Source organism: Malania oleifera, chromosome 7, assembly GCF_029873635.1.
Source record: "Malania oleifera isolate guangnan ecotype guangnan chromosome 7, ASM2987363v1, whole genome shotgun sequence".
Lineage (NCBI taxonomy): Eukaryota > Viridiplantae > Streptophyta > Magnoliopsida > Santalales > Ximeniaceae > Malania > Malania oleifera.
Window position 1 is genome coordinate 46033015 of NC_080423.1, and position 16927 is coordinate 46049941.

At 35.2% G+C, this 16927-nt stretch overlaps 1 protein-coding gene across 4 annotated transcripts in view; it reads left to right on the forward strand.

Moving 5' to 3' along the window:
• Nucleotides 1-16927, forward strand: part of LOC131160220 (uncharacterized) — a 101881-nt gene that overhangs the window by 54292 nt on the left and 30662 nt on the right. For all 4 annotated transcript variants that reach the window (XM_058115651.1, XM_058115652.1, XM_058115654.1 and 1 more), the window contains one exon: nt 5749-5829. In XM_058115651.1, the coding sequence (XP_057971634.1) occupies nt 5749-5829 (81 nt within the window). The remainder of the gene's footprint in view (nt 1-5748; nt 5830-16927) is intronic.

Below are 16927 nucleotides of genomic sequence, written 5' to 3' on the forward strand. Positions count from 1 at the left end.
TACGTGTAATGTTATTAGAATATACAAGTTGGACATAATCCCAAATTTCCTTGCACGTATCTAGATGCATACACATTCACGCAATCTACGGCTCCATAGAATTCCACAAGAGGGAAACAATCAAGGCATCTTCTTCAACTCACACTTATTTTCTCTTCTCATCAGAAGGATCAGATTGGAGCAAGTGGTTAGATTTTCCTAATCTGGCTAAATAACCCTGAACAACTTTAAACCATTGAACATAGTTCTTTCCATTAAATTTTGAGTTGTTATCTGTGCTAGGCCAGCGATGTGGGAAACAAATTTTTGAAATTCATAGATTCCATCCCAACACTCACAAATCAGCAGCCACAGCAATGTCAAAAAAGAAGAACAATCAAAACTAATCAGGACAATAACAAACTATGTGAAGCACCGACACAACCACAGACGAGTTGAATGACTCACTATTCACTAACGAATATAGCACTGCTATAGCCTCACAATTGGACATACGAATGCTTCCACTGCTCCAAACAACTCACAAATAAGCCTTCACAAACTTCAAACAGAGATTAACAGAGTACCGCGAGTGCATGGTTGAAAAAGATTGGATTTTTTTTTTTAATAAAAAAACAGGCCCAACATCTTGATAATATGTCTAGAGAAGGAATTAGAAAATGGCATAGGGAAAAAAATAAAAAAAGAAAGAAAAAGGTGGCTGGAAACTCACTCACGTGTTGAGGCGTGGGGTTGGCACTGCCGGCATTTGGCCGGCGCATGGTGGCACATGGGAGCTTGTTCATTGATGGGGTTTTGTGGGGTTAGGCTTCGGAGGGTTCTGTTTTTGGTTATATGGTTGGTTATGTGAAATAATGAGGGGTGGAGTTGGATCTGGGAAGGACAACTACGGGAATGGATTTTCCGGTGACGGCTGAGAGGAATAGGGTTTAGGTTGGATCACACTTTGTTACCATGTTAAGATTTTGATTAAAATGAATGACCTAACTTGATGATAGGTCTCTCCCTCTATTTATAATACAAATTAAGTGCATTCTAATGACAATAATGCCCTTACTAACTCTCACTAATTAACATACTGACACACTTAATAATAATGATACTAAAAGACATAAATAACCTCGAACAGTTTTGGCCAAATTTTTTATTTGTTAAAATGTCCTTCTGAGTACCTTTTCTAAAGGGACATTGACACTCTAACGATGACAGGAAATATAAAAATAACTAATAACGATTTTCATTTAGGTTAACTATACTTGATATTTGTTTTCACATTAAATTTACTATTTTCGTTTGTATTCGCTGACAATTAGAAGTATGGAAATTTTATAAACTATACCTATAACAAAGAAATTAGAAGTACGTAAATTTCATAGGCTATACCTATACCAAAGAAAATTTATTGGTCATAATTGATGTAAACATCTTAGGACATGCTATCTATTTCTCGGGAGGGAATCATGGTATGACATGAGGGAGTTAAAGGTGACAATGATTATAGTGGTTCAATGGCCGATAAATTAAATGGTCATTGCAGTGGATATAAATAGGAGAATGAAAAAGGTGAGAATTTTTATTTACTTAATAAGGGCAGCCTCAGGCCATAAGGTTCCCCATTTTGCGAGGGTGAGGGGAGGGTCGTCACAGTGTAGGCAGCCTTAACCCTGCTTTTATGCAGAGAGGCTGTTTCCTTGGAGTCAAACCCCAACTAGTCACAGAGGAGCAACCTTACCATTGATCCAAGTCTTGCCCTCAATTTTTATTAACTTAATGAAATAATAAAATAAAAATATCAAGACAATAAAGTTTTAAAAACCGATAATATTTGTTTACTTTCTATATGTGATATATATATATATATATATATATATTTATTTGAGTATAATTGTTGTTGTGTGACCTAGAGGTCACAGGTTCGAGGCATGGAAATAGCCTCTTGTAAAAATGCAAGGTAAGGCTGCATACTATAGACTCATTGTGGCCCGCCCCTTCCCCTCACCTTGCATACGTGGGAGCTTTGTGCACCAAGCTGCCCTTTTGTTTATTTGTTTATTTATTTATTTATTTATTTTTAAATTATCAAATACAATGTTCTAGCAAACAAATGCACAAAAGCAGCGAAGCGTGTGCATTGGGCGTGCCCACAGCTAGTTTATTACATGGATAAGGACAATTTAAACATGAATGATTAAATAAAATAAAATAATGTTGTAAGTTTAATTTTTCATATAATTTCAAAAGAACTTTTAATATTATTTTTTTTTAATAAAAAATAAAATAAATCAAGAAATATATTTCACTTTGCATCTAAGTCTCACATTTGAATTCTAAATAAATTTCATTCTCTAGTTAAAATTTTGACGAGTTTTGCTAAAATTTCGAGATTTCGATAAATTTCAGATAATTCATTGAAATTTTGATATATATTATGTAGGATGGAAATTGACTGCCATTTCAATTTCGAGGTTAATGGAAGGCAGCGGAAATTTTGATAATTTCATGGAAATTTAAGACCATGGTTAGCACTGCCTCTAGTTATAGTAAGTGAAGTGTTGGAGGACGAGGGTAAGGTATGGAAGATGGTTGTGGCGGAGGTAGTGTGTTAAGACGAGGAGTTCGTGGTGGCAGTTCTCACATATGCACACATTGTGGCAATGAAAACAAACTGCTTTTGGATCTCCATAAAAATTAGATGGGCCAATAAGTCTTTTGCAGAGGGCGATTCTACTATTGGAACTTCAATTGCAGCTGACCACATGGGGGACGTGAGACTTTATGGATCTTCCTCTTGGTAAAGAGTTGGTTTGGTGTCATTGAGTCTGCACCTAAATATCTTCCTCACAGCCCTATCGAGTGGCTTAAGATTTGTTTGGTTGCAAGGGGTACACCAAAACATATGGTATTGTTTATTTTGAGACCTTCTCTCTTGTTGCTTGACTATATTCTTTTGCTGTATTTATCTTGTTGGCAATTAACTTTGATTGGCCTTATATTAGTTGAGGTGAAGAACGCTTTCCTGTATAGATATTTGATGGACGAGGGATGCATGGAGCATGTTGCTCAAGGGGAGGGTGCTAAAGTACGTAGGTTGCATAAGGCCTTTTATAGTCTTGAGTTGCTCCCTGGAGCCTGGTTTCACAAATTTAGTGTGATCGTCTCTGCACTTGGCTGATAATTCGATTTTTAGCCACCAAAAGGAGACAGGTGTGGTACTTCTAGTGATTTTTGTTGATGATATCATCACTTTAGCGACCATAGCTGGATTGTAATTTTTAAATTGTGGATTCAATCAAAATTTCAAAGTGAGGATGTGGATACTCTGCATTGCTTCCTTGGTATTGAGATTTACAGTGTAGGAAAGGGTTGTATCTATCTCATTGAAAGTATATGTTGGACCTGCTAAGTGAGGCTGGTTGAGGAGCCCACTGGTCCTTTACCTTTTTGGGATTTTCATTTTAGGAGACCCTTAAATTGTAGGGAGATGGTGGAGTTATCCTCCTTGTTAATCTTTTTGAATAATTGTCAAGTCTCATTAGAAGCTGATAGCCGTTCTTGGTCTTTGGATCCCTTGGGGTTTTATTCCTGCAAATTTTTTTGTGAGATCTTGACTAGCTTTGTTTTTTATTTTCTTCTCTATAATACTATCTGGAAGGCCAAAGTTTGCCCTAAAATCAAAGCTTTTCTCTGGCTGGTTGTGCTTAATAGGAACAACACCAATAACTTGTTACAGATTAGAAGACTGTTAAAAGCTTTCTGTCCAGACGCACATGTGCTTTGTTTTAATTGCTCTGAAGCTGCTCCGCATTTTTCTTACCTGGTGACTTCGCCGCGAGGATTTGGAACAAGCTGTTTAATTATTTTGGAGAATGCTGGGTTTGTCCAAAGACTGTGGAGGATTTTATGGAAATTCATTTTGTTGGTTTTGGCAGGAAAAAGAAGGGTAAGGAGTTATGGGATTGTGCCCCATTTGTTGTATATTGGGATTTGTGGATGGAATGAAACATGCACATTTTTTCAGGGAAGAAGTCATTGTTTTTTCTGGTATGGGAGAAGATTCACCACTTGGCTTCTCTTTGATGCGTGGGTAATGGGAACTTAAAGGGGATTCACTTTCGGATATTCAGTGTGAATCGTGATATTATTTCTTTGTTGAATTGATAGGGCATGCTGATTATTTTGGGTTATTTCTAGTGTTCTTTTGGTTTTTCCTTTTTAATTTTTGTGGGGGTAAGCCAGAGTTTTGAAAGGAGATGCCTTATTCTCCTGTACATTCCCATTCTATCAATGAAATTTTTTGTTGTCAAAAAAAAAAAAAAGTGGCTGGTTTGTTGGTAGTTAAACTAGTTGATACTCATATGAGTCCTAGTGTTGATGTAGGTAGTAGTAGGTTGGTAGGTTGATCTACTTGATTGTTCACTAGGTTTGACATCTCTTCTGCATTTAGGGTGTTGGGAGAGTTTATGGAAAGTCCCAAAAGACCACATTGGGGTGCTATATGTTGGATTTGCAGTTTTTCAAAGGCTTTCCTAGCACAGGCTTGATGTATAGTTATATTAGAAACTGTGACTACCCTGTGTAGATTAGGCTGGCTTTGTTGATGATCAAAGGTCTAGTACTGGATACTGTGCATTTATTGGAGGTTCTTGGTACATGGAGAAGCAAGAAACAAATTACTGTAACAAGAGTTAGTGCTGAAGCAGAATATTGAGCTGTGACCCACACTGTGAGTGAGCTTATGTGGTTGAAGTCTCTTATGTCAGAGTTGGATTCTTGGAAGCAAAGCCAATATATGTTATGTGACAATCAAGATGCCATTTATATTACTAGCAATCCGGCGTTTCGTGGGAGGACAAAGCACATCGGAGTTGAATATAATTTTTTAAGGGATGTTGTGTTGAAGGCCATGAAGACTCCCTTTGTGAAATATGTGGATCAATTAGATGATGTGTAGGACAGCATCAAGGATCTTCAGCCAAGGGAGAGATTAGAAGAAATTGAAGAGAGGAAGGAGAGGAAGAGAGGAGATAAAAGGGGGAATCACACTTTTACTTCCAATTCAAATTCATCAACCACCTCTTCCTACATGGATTTCACACGCTATTTATAAGAAAGCCTCTCAACACCTGAAATTGCAGATATACCGCTAAAGCCGCATGAAATTACAAGCAAACCCCTAAATACACAAACATTACAAACAACTAATTAACTAACCGCATTTGGGTTTATGACCCATTAATCCATTGATCCTCTTCTTTGACATAGGCCTCCAAATTGGATTGAAATATCCATCCAAATACCCACAGAAGACCCAATAATCCTTTGAGCCTATTCTTTGACATAGGCCTCCAAATTTGGTTGAAATGATCCATCCAAGTACCCGCATCTTGTCCTACATCACGATATTTTCATGAAGCCTTAATTTAAGGCTGCTTTGTCTACTGGTTGTAGCAACAAGCTGGGGTTAGGTGATGTTTATACACCTCCGGCTTGAGGGGGAGTGTTAGAAGAGAATAAGTTACTTTAGTAATTAGGTTGTGCGAGTTAGATATTTTTTTAATGAAAGTCTTTTTTTTTTTTTTTATTAATATCTAAGAGGGCAGACCTGGAGCTGTATGTTTGTTCCAGGAAACTGCAGCCACTTTTTTCTCTTATTTTCTTCTTCCCTGTCTCTCCCCCCATAACTTTACAACATTTACAATTAATTTTAATAAATAGATTTTTAATTCATACTGTCTCTTTCTTTTGCAGTTTTATAGATGATGCATGTAATGAAGGAATTCCAGTGGTAATACTAAAAGCCTACTGTAAGAATGGTGACAAGATAGCCAGGTTTGTTGAGTAAAAATGAAAGCAGTTGTTTACGTTAATTATTTTTCTGAAGATGGCAAAGCTAATTTTGGTTTATAGAATATGAGATATGCTTGATTGAGATGAATTTATCTCATATACATGAACTGAATGAGAGGATCTTCATTTTCCAACGGAAGTGAAATTTACTGATATTGCTGTATAATGCATGGGAGTACTTTCTGGAGATAAATCCGGCATATATCTGTGAACTGAATGAGAATATTGTTATTATCCTAACAAGGTGAACTTAGCTAATATAGTTGTACTTAATGTGGGAAGAACTAATTTTGCTCGACTTCAATATGAGGATATGAGCTCCAAAAGAAGCATTTTGGAGTTCCATTTGATAACAGCAAGAACAAAAAAAAACCAAGCCTTAAGTCCTAGTACGTGGGGTTGGCTATATGAATCATTTTTTACGAATTTATGTGATCATGGGCCATTTTTTTTGACAAATTCAGGGCTATAAAATCTTTACTCACTATCTCATTCCAAGTTGTTTTAAGACTACCCTTACCCCTTCTATTGCCCTCCACAGTAAGTGACTCACCCTTCCTCATTGGTGCACTATGTGACCTACATTGCAATTGCCCAAACCATCTAAGTTGTCCATCCCTTATCTTATCTTCTATAGGAGCTACATCTAACTTACCGCGAATATGTTCATTCCTTTATTTATCTTTTAGTGCTACTGCTACACCACTCATCTATCCAAGCGTTTTCATCTCGGCAACTTTTACTTTTTGGATTTTCTATTTCTTCGTCGCCCAACATTCTGATCCATATAGCATAGCTGGTCTTATAGTCGTCTTATAAAACTTCCCTTTTAATTTTACGGGTATTCTATGATCACAAAGTACACTTGAAGTACTTCTCCATTTTACCCAACTTGCTTTAACTCTATGCATTATATCATCTTCAATTTCTCCTTCAGCTTGCATAATAAATCCAAGGTATCGAAATCTACAAGTGATATTTATTTCTTCATCGTCAAGTTTAACTTTGTCTCCAATATTCCTCCTACTATTGCTAAAAATACATTTCATATATTCTGTCTTATTTCTATTTATCCTAAAGCCTCTAGATTCCAAAACTTCTCTCCATAATTCAAACTTCGTAGTTTCATCAATCAATACTATATCATCTGCAAACAACATACACCATGGAACCTCATTTTGAATGCTCTTAGTCAGTTGGTCCATTACTAAAGCAAAAATATGAGGGCTCAAAGCAGAACCTTGATGTACACCTATGGTGATTGGAAATTATCTAGTTTCTTCATCTGTAGTCCTTACACTAGTCATTACTCCATTGCACATATCCTTAATGACATTGGTATACCTACTATGTACACTTTTTTTTTTTTTTTTTCTAAAACTCACTATAAAACTTCCCTAGGTACCCTATCATATGCTTTCTCTAAGTCAATAAATACTATATGTAAGTCCCTTTTCTTTTTTTTTTTTTAAAAATTTTTCCATTAATCTTCTTAAAAGATATATAGCTTCTGTGGTAGATCTACCACGCATAGAACCCAAATTGATTTTTCTGAGACCTTCATATCTAGCCTTAATCTTTGTTCAACTACCTTTTCCCACAATTTCATTGTATGACTCATAAGTTTAATTGCACGATAGTTATTTCAATTTTGATATATCTCCTTCATTTTTGTATAAAGGCATTAAAGTGCTTTTCCTCCATTGATCTGACATTTTCTTAGTTTTTTATAATTGTGCTAAATAAAGTAGTTAACCATGTAATTCCATTATCACATAAGCATTTCCAAACTTCAATTGGGATGTTATTCAATCTTATAGATTTTCCATTTTTCATGTTTTTTAGTGCAAACTTAACTTCGTTAACTCTAATTTTGTGAATAAATCTCATATTCTTAGTCTTTTCCTCATTTGTGAATTCTAAGTTTAATTCTTCTATTTGGTTTTCATTAAACAACTTACTAAAGCAATTTCGCCATCTTTCTTTTATGTCTTCCTCCTTAACCAAGACAATTTCATCCTTACTTTTTATACATTTTACATTTTCTAACTCCTTACTCTTCCTTTCTCTAGCTTTAACAAGTTTAAATATATCTCTTTCCCATTCTTTTGTATCTAATCTATCATACAAACTATTAAATGTGTTTAGCTTCATTAGCGGCCTGTTTTGCATCTTTTCTCGTCTCTTTATACTTTTAAAAATTCAAAGTTATCCATGTTTCTACATTTTTGCCACGTTTTATACCAAATTCTTTTTGTCTTTATGGCTTTTTGGACATCATTATCCCATCACCAACTTTCTTTGCTATTTGAGAATCTTCCTCTTCATATGGATATAAATTAGCTAGTGGCGATGGAGCTTCTTTTCATTAGGTTCTTTTTTCTTGTCATAGAAAGTTTCCATCTGGCCTCCGCTTTAGAGGAACTGACTTTTCTATATCATGGGTAATGCCTTGAATAGTGAAAAATAAATGCAATCAATTGTTTCAAAACATTGTACACTGCTAGTGAGAACAGGATGGACAGAGTGTTATAGACTATCGAAGTTTTTGTGGTTGTGCAAAGTAGTGAGTGATTTCTTACCCCATATGAATATGTTGTGGCAGTGTTCTGTGACTTGTTTGATAATTGTTTTTGTTAAAGAAGTGCAGGGTATTTATGCATTTATTATGTATGTGGGAGTATTGTTTTGTCATAAGTACTTTATTAAATAAATAAGTTATGCTTGGAGGATGTATGTTAGAAAGCTTTCTCCAGATATCAATTTTCTCTTCCCGCTTTTCTCCCTGAGACTTCATTCATCTATCTCTTTCTGTGACTGTAAATACATCATTCTTTTGCTAGTTAACTTAGATTTCTTTATGTTTGTAACATGGTATTAGAGCAATAAACTCTTCAAAACCTGATTGATCTGCTCTCTCTTTAGTTTTTTGGTTCTTCTCTTCCTTGCCTTATTTTGAGCGTTGTTTGTTTTTCTATTGTCCCTGCTGTACAGTCCCATGCATCCTGTCTGTAATGCAATGTGTGGTTGTGACAGAATCGTACTATGAAGGCCTCTCTTCTTTGTCATTAGATGGTTGTGATTGCTGTATATGATGTTCATTTTTGTGTTCTTAGATGCGCCTCTGTTCTGGCATTGGCTGTAATCTTGGTTGTACCTATGAGTTTTGGCATTTCCTCTCCAATCTTGTGACCTCTTTCAATCAACTGTAGCTGCTGGCGTGTGGCGGATGCAATTTGTTATGGATTTGTTTTCTGTTTGCAACTTCTCCAAGAATGCTGCATGGGTTGTTTCATGCCTGCAAGTTCTCTTAAGCTTTTTAGTTGCTGATTGGTGATCATCCAGCTGCCTTTGGTGATCTTCCTCATGCTTATGCTTCTTTCACAGTTGGCTCAATAGATATTTGGTTAAATACTATGCATGATCATCATTATTGCTAACTTGTTAACTTATTGAGGGTAGCAAATGAAATGATGATCTGGCAATAGGCATCATAAATATAATGCCCCTAAAAGAAAAATCCTAACTGAAATTGCATTGTGGCATAACTGATCCTAGAGATGTGCGTTGTTACTGGATATTTTTAACTATTGAGCATTATTTCTGTGCTATTGTTGCGCTAGCATGCGTGAGTAAGGTATTATGGTCATTGTCATGTACTTAACATATATTATAAATAGATGGAGAGTCCTATCATTGTGATTAATTCTTCTATAACAACAATAATAACAAACCAAGCTTGAAGTCCCACTAGGTGGGGTCATCTACATGAAGTCTTTCCGCCAATTCACACGATCATGAGCAATTTCCTCCAACAAATTTAGGTCTATTAAATCCCTACTATCTCATTTTAAGTCTATCCCTATCCCTTCTATTGTCCTTCACAATAATTAGATAACTCCTCTCATTATTTGGCCTATGTTGCAGATGTCCAAACCATTTGAGTCGTCCCTCTCTTATCTACCTTCTATAGGATCTACGTCTAAATTACTGTGAATATGTTCATTTCTTAATTTTTAATTTGTCTTTTAACGTTATACTATTCATCCACCTTAGCATTCTCATCTAAAAAAATTTTACTTTTTGGATATGTTGTTTCATAGTCATCGACATTCTAATCTATATAGCGTAGCTGTCCTTATGACCGTCCTATAGAACTTTCCCTTTTAATTTTAAGGATATTCTACGATCACACAGCATGATTGGAGCACTTCTCCATTTTACCCAACTTGCTTTAACTCTATGCATTTCCTCTTCTTCAATTTCTCCTTCAATTTGCATAATAGATCCAAGGTATTGAAATCTACTAGTGTTATTTATTCCTTGACCCTCAAGTTTAACCTTTTCTCTGCTATTCCTCCTACTATGATTGAAATTACATTTCATATATTCCGTCTTATTTCTACTTTTCCTAAAACCTCTAAATTCTAATGTTTCTGTCCATAATTCTAACTTAGATTCTACTGCATCCATATTTTTATCAATCAAGACAATATCATTTGCAAACAACATACGAAATGGACTTCATTTTGGATACTTCTAGTAAGTTCATCTATCACTAGTGCAAAAAGATAATGACTCAAAGCAGATCCATGATGTACACCGATTATGATTGAAAATTCTCTAGACTCTCCACCTGTAGTCCTAATGCTAGTCATTATTACATCATACATATTCTTAATGACATCAATATACCTACTACAAATACCCATTTTTTCTAAAACTCACCATAGAACTTACCCAGGTACCCTATCATACGCTTTCTCTAAGTCAATAAAAATTATATGCAAGTCCCTTATATTTTTCCTAAACTTTTCCATTAATCTTCTGAAAAGATATATAACTTCTATAGTCGATTTCCCGGACATACAATGAAATTGGTTTTTTGAGACCCTCGTTTCTAAACTTAAAAAATCTTTGTTTGACTACTCTTTCCCATAGTTTCTTTGTATGACTCGTAAGTTTAATTCCACAATGGTTATTACAATTTTGAATATCTCCTTTACTTTTGTATATAGGTATTAAAATGTTTTTCCTGCATTATCTAGCATTTTCTTAGATTTTATAATTGTGTTACGCATATTAGTTATCCATATAATTTTGCTATCACCTAGGCATTTCCAAACTTTAATTGGGATGCTATCCGGTCCCATAGATTTTTTATTTTTTATCTTTTTTTCCAATGCAAACTTAACTTCATTGACTCTAATTTTGCAATTAAATCTTATATTTTTAGCCTCTTTTCTCATTTGTCAATTCTAAGTTTAAGCCTTGTATTTGATTTTCATTAAGTAGCTTATGTAAATAAGTTTGCTATCTTTATTTTATGCCTTCTCCCTTAACCTTAAGATTTTATAGATTTTATAGTACCTAAGTCCTTGCTCTTTCTTTCTCTAGCTCTAGCAAGTTTAAATATGTCTCTTTCCACTTTTATTGTATCTAATCTAGCATATAAATTATTAAATGATCTATTTTTAGCTTCACAAACGACCTCTTTTGCATCTTTTCTTGTCTTTTTATACTTTTCAAAATTTTCCATGTTTTATACCTTTTTTCTTTCCCCTCATCTTTACAACTTTTTAGGCATCTTGAACCCACCACCAACTTTTTTTGGTACCTAAGAATCTCCCTCTTGAGTCACCTGAAATCTCTTTTGCTAACTGCTTTAATAGAGAGCTAGCTATTATACTCTAAAGAGTGTTTGTGTCTACACCATCTTGTATTGCCCAATGACCATCTTCGATCATTTTATCTTTGAAGTTTATTATATATATATTCCATTTAGGTTCCACCACATAGTTCTCTTGCATTGATTTATATTATCATTTCTCTTTCATTTTTTGGTACATGTATCTAACAAAGACTTTATCTTGTCTCGTTAAACTTTTACTTGGAATAACTTTACAATCCTTACATGATAAAGTGATAAACGATCTACCCTCCTAGTTAGGAAAAAATCTATTTGATTTTTATTTTGTCCACTCTTGAAGGTTATTAAGTGTACTTTTCTCTTCTTAAAGAAAGTATTCATTGTAATAAAATCATATGACATGGTGAAGTTTGAGACCTTATCCTTAGACTCATTTTTATCACCATATCCATGTCCTCCAAGTATCCTCTCATACCTTTATTATCCTTTCCAATGCGCCCATTCAAATATGCTTTTACAAGTATTGTCCCAGTCCTTGATGTGCCTTCTACAATACTATGCATATCTTCTCAAATTTGTCTCTTAAGGTTTTCTGTTAAGCCTATTTGAGGAGCTTAAGTGCTAATGACATTTATTAAATCTTCTAATTTGCCAAGCACTTCAACATGGTATTAGAGCATTATCAAACCTAAACTTTAAGTGCCTTAGCTGCAACCAAACCCTAAACATCATAATCTTGTACTAATCTGCCATTGGAGGAGGGGCCCACCGAAGGCTAGAAACAGCTCCCAAGAGTTAGTGGAAAACTCTTGGACATCATTGAAATTTCGGAACCTGAAGACCTTTAGGTTTTACAAAACTTACCTGATAGATAGCCATCAACACTGCCGAATCTGCAACCCCTTCAAATTTCATTGTTGGTGCCTTGGACAGCTAGCCATGTGCCTGCATGCGCCAATAGACAATTGATTGCATTGACGCTGCATGCTGGAGCATGAGACCTCATTGGGCACTGTTTTTGCTCCAATTTCTTCCATAATGCCAAGTTGCAGTTCATGTATTTTGTTCGAATTCTAACCTTTTGTAGTCGTTCATTCGCAGAATTTTGTTGATGGTTTTTTGGTACCATTAAAGTTGTAGGTCAGCTTCCTAGGGTGTGGCAGTGTTCTACTGGTGTGTTTCTGGCTCGTTTTTGGTTGTTTTTCACCTTTTTGTGGTTGTTTAGGTTATTCCTGTTGTTCACCTTGCTCATGGTTGTCCTTGTTTCCTGTTGATCTCATTTGCGAGTCTGGACTGTTGAGATGAAGTCGATGAATACTAGAATTGTCATCTCTTCATCATTGCTCTAAGAAGTCGGATGGAAAGAATTACGGCAGACTGTGTAGTGGTCTAATTTGTCAAGATCTATTTGACGGACTTAGTCAATCTGAACATTTGTTTCAATCTAGGACCAGTGATGACAAAAAGTAAGAAGTATGGATTCAGTAAGATGCGTTATTGTCTCCCTACTGTGGAACTTGATGGAACCCTACATTGCACAGATGTGTATGCATTTGGATGTATGCGACGAGATTTGGAATTATATCAACCTCTTATATTATATTCCTGTAACATACACATATGTATGATTTATCCTTGGAATGGTTTTATTTGCAATGAGGAGCAGGAGTGTCACAAAGTATTTTGTAGAGATGAAGCACATTCACAAGGAACTTAACATTGTGCAACCCATATGTTCATGAGGTGCAAAAGCAGAAGGAGTAGATGACAATCCTTTGGGTCCAGCAGGTTTGAAACCCAAGTTTGAGGCAATCTAGTCACATATCCTTGGTAGTATAAAGTTGCCATCCTTTGCTCATGTTTCTTCTCACGCCCTTCGTGCTTCCTCTTGCACACATTATTCCTCAACCCTTGGTTCTTATGTTTCAGCCTCTAGCTTTGAGAAGATTGCTTTTGTTACACAATGTGATTTTGGTTTTTCACCAAGTGTTCATGCAAGTTCTTAGGCTGGTTCATGTGATCATGGTGGAAAGGATGGATGTGGTAGAGGCCCATTTAGCAAGTTCCCTAATTTTGAATGAGGACTTTATACAATTGAGTAGTGTTGGGATCTTCATAGTAAACCACTGCTCATCACCAATGCAGCCACTATAGATTCCACTATTTGGGATTTGGCAAGTGAGAGCAATGTATTATATCTACGTCAGAGGAGAAGTTTTCAAAGTTCCAACAATATCAAGCATCTCAACAAACTTCTTTTCCCATTGCATCTCTTGCTTAGATATGCGGTAACCCTGCAATTTACTTGTCATCTAGTAATTTCTTCAACTAGCTCTTAGGTAATAGATTTAGTTGCAACTACATGTATAATACGTATAGCCATTTTCTTTTCAACATGATGGGTCCTACTACCGTTAAGGGAATAGGGATAGTAAATTGTTCATCTCTATTTCCCTTTTGTGTTTTGTATGTTCTCGAGTTTCCCTTCAATCTTGTCTCAGTTAGCAACATTACAAAATCCATGAGTTATTGAATAACATTCTTTCCCCATTTTGTTTTTATTCAGGATTTGAAGATGAGGAAGGACATAAGGTTGGGGGCTTTTAGCACTTTGAGTCACTATCTCCCTATACTACCTACGCTTTTGCTACACCACTGCAAATCCATCGTCTCTTTGGCCATCCTTCATTCGGTAAGTCATAAAATTAATTCCTACTTCAAATTTTGTGTCTAGTCTTGAGTGCGAGTCTTTCCAGTTATGAAAGCATCATTGTGTTCCATTTGCTTCCATAGTCCATGAAAGGGGTAGTAAGCCCTTTCATGTTAGTCCATTTGGTGTTTGGGGTTCTAGTCGAGTTGTGTCTAAGTTGGGGTTCCGATATTTTGTAACTTTTGTAGATGACTATTTAAAGACAATGTGACTTTTTCTAATAAAATATCATTCTGAGTTATTTCATATCTTTTGAGTTTTTGTTTATAAAAAAAGAGTTAATTTGACTTGTATGTTCAGATACTCTGTAGTGATAATGTCCTCAAAGTGTTTTGGAATGATGTCATGTTTATTGCGTGCTCTCTTGTCAGCAAAATGCGATCCTCTATTCTTGGTGGTAAAATTCCATAATCTGTTCTCTTCGCAAATGCTCCTTTATTCTCTTTCCCTTTTTGTATATTCAAGTGTCTCTCCTTTTTTCATCAAGATGGGTAAGTTGGATCCTACTACTTTTTTTTTTTTGGGGTAGTCATGTATCGAAAAAGGATATTGCTGTTATAGTCCTTCCTTGCATTATCTTTTTGGTTATGTTGTTGATACCTTCTTTGAGTTTACACAATACTATTCATTATTCACATTCCTTGAGCCTATGACCTTGATGTGTCCTTTCTTTGCCTTGCCTTTTGTAGCTTATTGGCTTTGCCCAATCATTCACTTGCATCTTCATCTACTTTGAGTCCTTGTGGTTGGGTTGTCTTCCTAATTTGAAGGTTTATACACAACAACAACTCAAGGGAGGAGAGCCTCCTCCAATGCTTTTATTACGCTTTTAGTTTGCTCGGATGATGATGTTCCTATTGTCACCCTCATATTCTTGTTCATCTTTATCTTCAATTGCTTTTCTTAAATCTATTTGTGAAGCCTCAACCCATTCTGGGTGTGTGTAACATGATAAGTCTTTAGTGGGAGCTCGTACTTTTCCTCTTGATAAGTCTATGGTTGGTTCTTTGGGTTTATACAATGAAAGTCAATCTTGATGGTTCCATGGCTCACTTAAAAGCCTACTTGTTTCCAAGGGATATACTTAGATGTATGGTTTGAATTATTTTGACACATTCTTCCTGATCACCAAACTTTACTAATTTCCTTACCACTACATGTCATTGGTCAAGCCACCATGGTTTGTTGCTCAAGGGGAGTCAGGATTGGCATGTTGGCTTAGGAAATCATGTAAGGACTAAAGGAATCTCCCATCACATGATTTGGTTGATTCAATGCCATAGTACATGAGTTTGGATTTCAATAGTGTGGTAGATCACTCTTTATTGTATGGTCATACTACCTCTAGTTGGATTATGCTCATGGTGTATGTGGATGATATTGTGATTAATGGTGATGATGATCAAGGTATCCGATGGTTGAAGCATTTTTTTATAGATTAAATTTTAGACCAAGGATTTAGGGGCACCGAAGTACTCCTTTGGTGTAGAAATATCTAGATCTCTTACTATGGGCCATCTCGTCACAAGTGCAAGTATCTTCTAGACCTTTAAGATGTGACCATGGTCTTAAATTTCCATGAAATTGTTGAAATTTCCATAGAAATTTCCATTTTCCATTACCCTTTTAATTGAAACTGTAGTCGATTTCTATCTTACATAATTTCCATTGAAATTTCAAGGAATCATCTGAAATTTATTGAAATCTCAAAATTTTAGCGAATATTGTCAAAATTTTAACTATAGAATAAAATTTCCTTGGAATTCAAACATGAGATTTTGATGCAAAATGAAATTTCTCCCTTAATTTTGTTTTTTTGGTTTTTATATAGAAGCAAAATGTCATTACAAGTGCATTTGAAATTATATGAAAATTTGAACTTACAACATTTTATTTAACCATTCATGTTTAAATTATCTTTATTTATGCAATAAATTATATTTAATTGATTTATAGTTTTCATTTATATTAACCAAATATGTTTAATGCACATATTATATTACAAATATGTTTAATACACATTATATTACAGCCATTGCACCTCATACACAACATATATGTATATAATTTGTAATATGTTACTCCTAAACTTACATTATTGTGTATATTAGCCATTTCAATAGTTCCATAGAAGAATTCCATGCTTTACTATTATTCCATCATTTTTTTCAAATCGAAATCAAAATTTCCATACTTTTGGAGATTCAAGAGTCGAAGTTGAAATTTAAGACCTTGGATGTGACTAGGTTGTTTGGATCCGAAGCTGTGAGTACACCCATTGATCTTAACAGCAAGTTAGTACTAGATCTGGGTGATTTGTTGGTTGCCACTGGATGATGCTGAATACTTGTTGGAAAGTTGAACCATCTCACATTTGCACGACCAAATAGATCATTCGTGACAAGTGTTGTGAGCCATTTTCTTGATTTTCTTGGTGCAAATCACTAGGATCAGTCATTCGTATTTTGAGATACCTCAATGGTGCACTTAAGAGTGGTCTCTTATATCACAATCAGGTTCACACTTATGTTTATGGATATATAGATGCAAATTGAGCCAGGCCACCTTTCGATAGAAGATCGACAACTAGGTATTGTATTTTCATTGGTGGTAACTTGGTGTGTTGGTCAAATGTTATCAGAGTATAGGTCATGGCCCACCCTTCATGTGAAGTTATTTTTCTAAAGAACATGTTGGAAGATCTTGGATTTTCACATTCT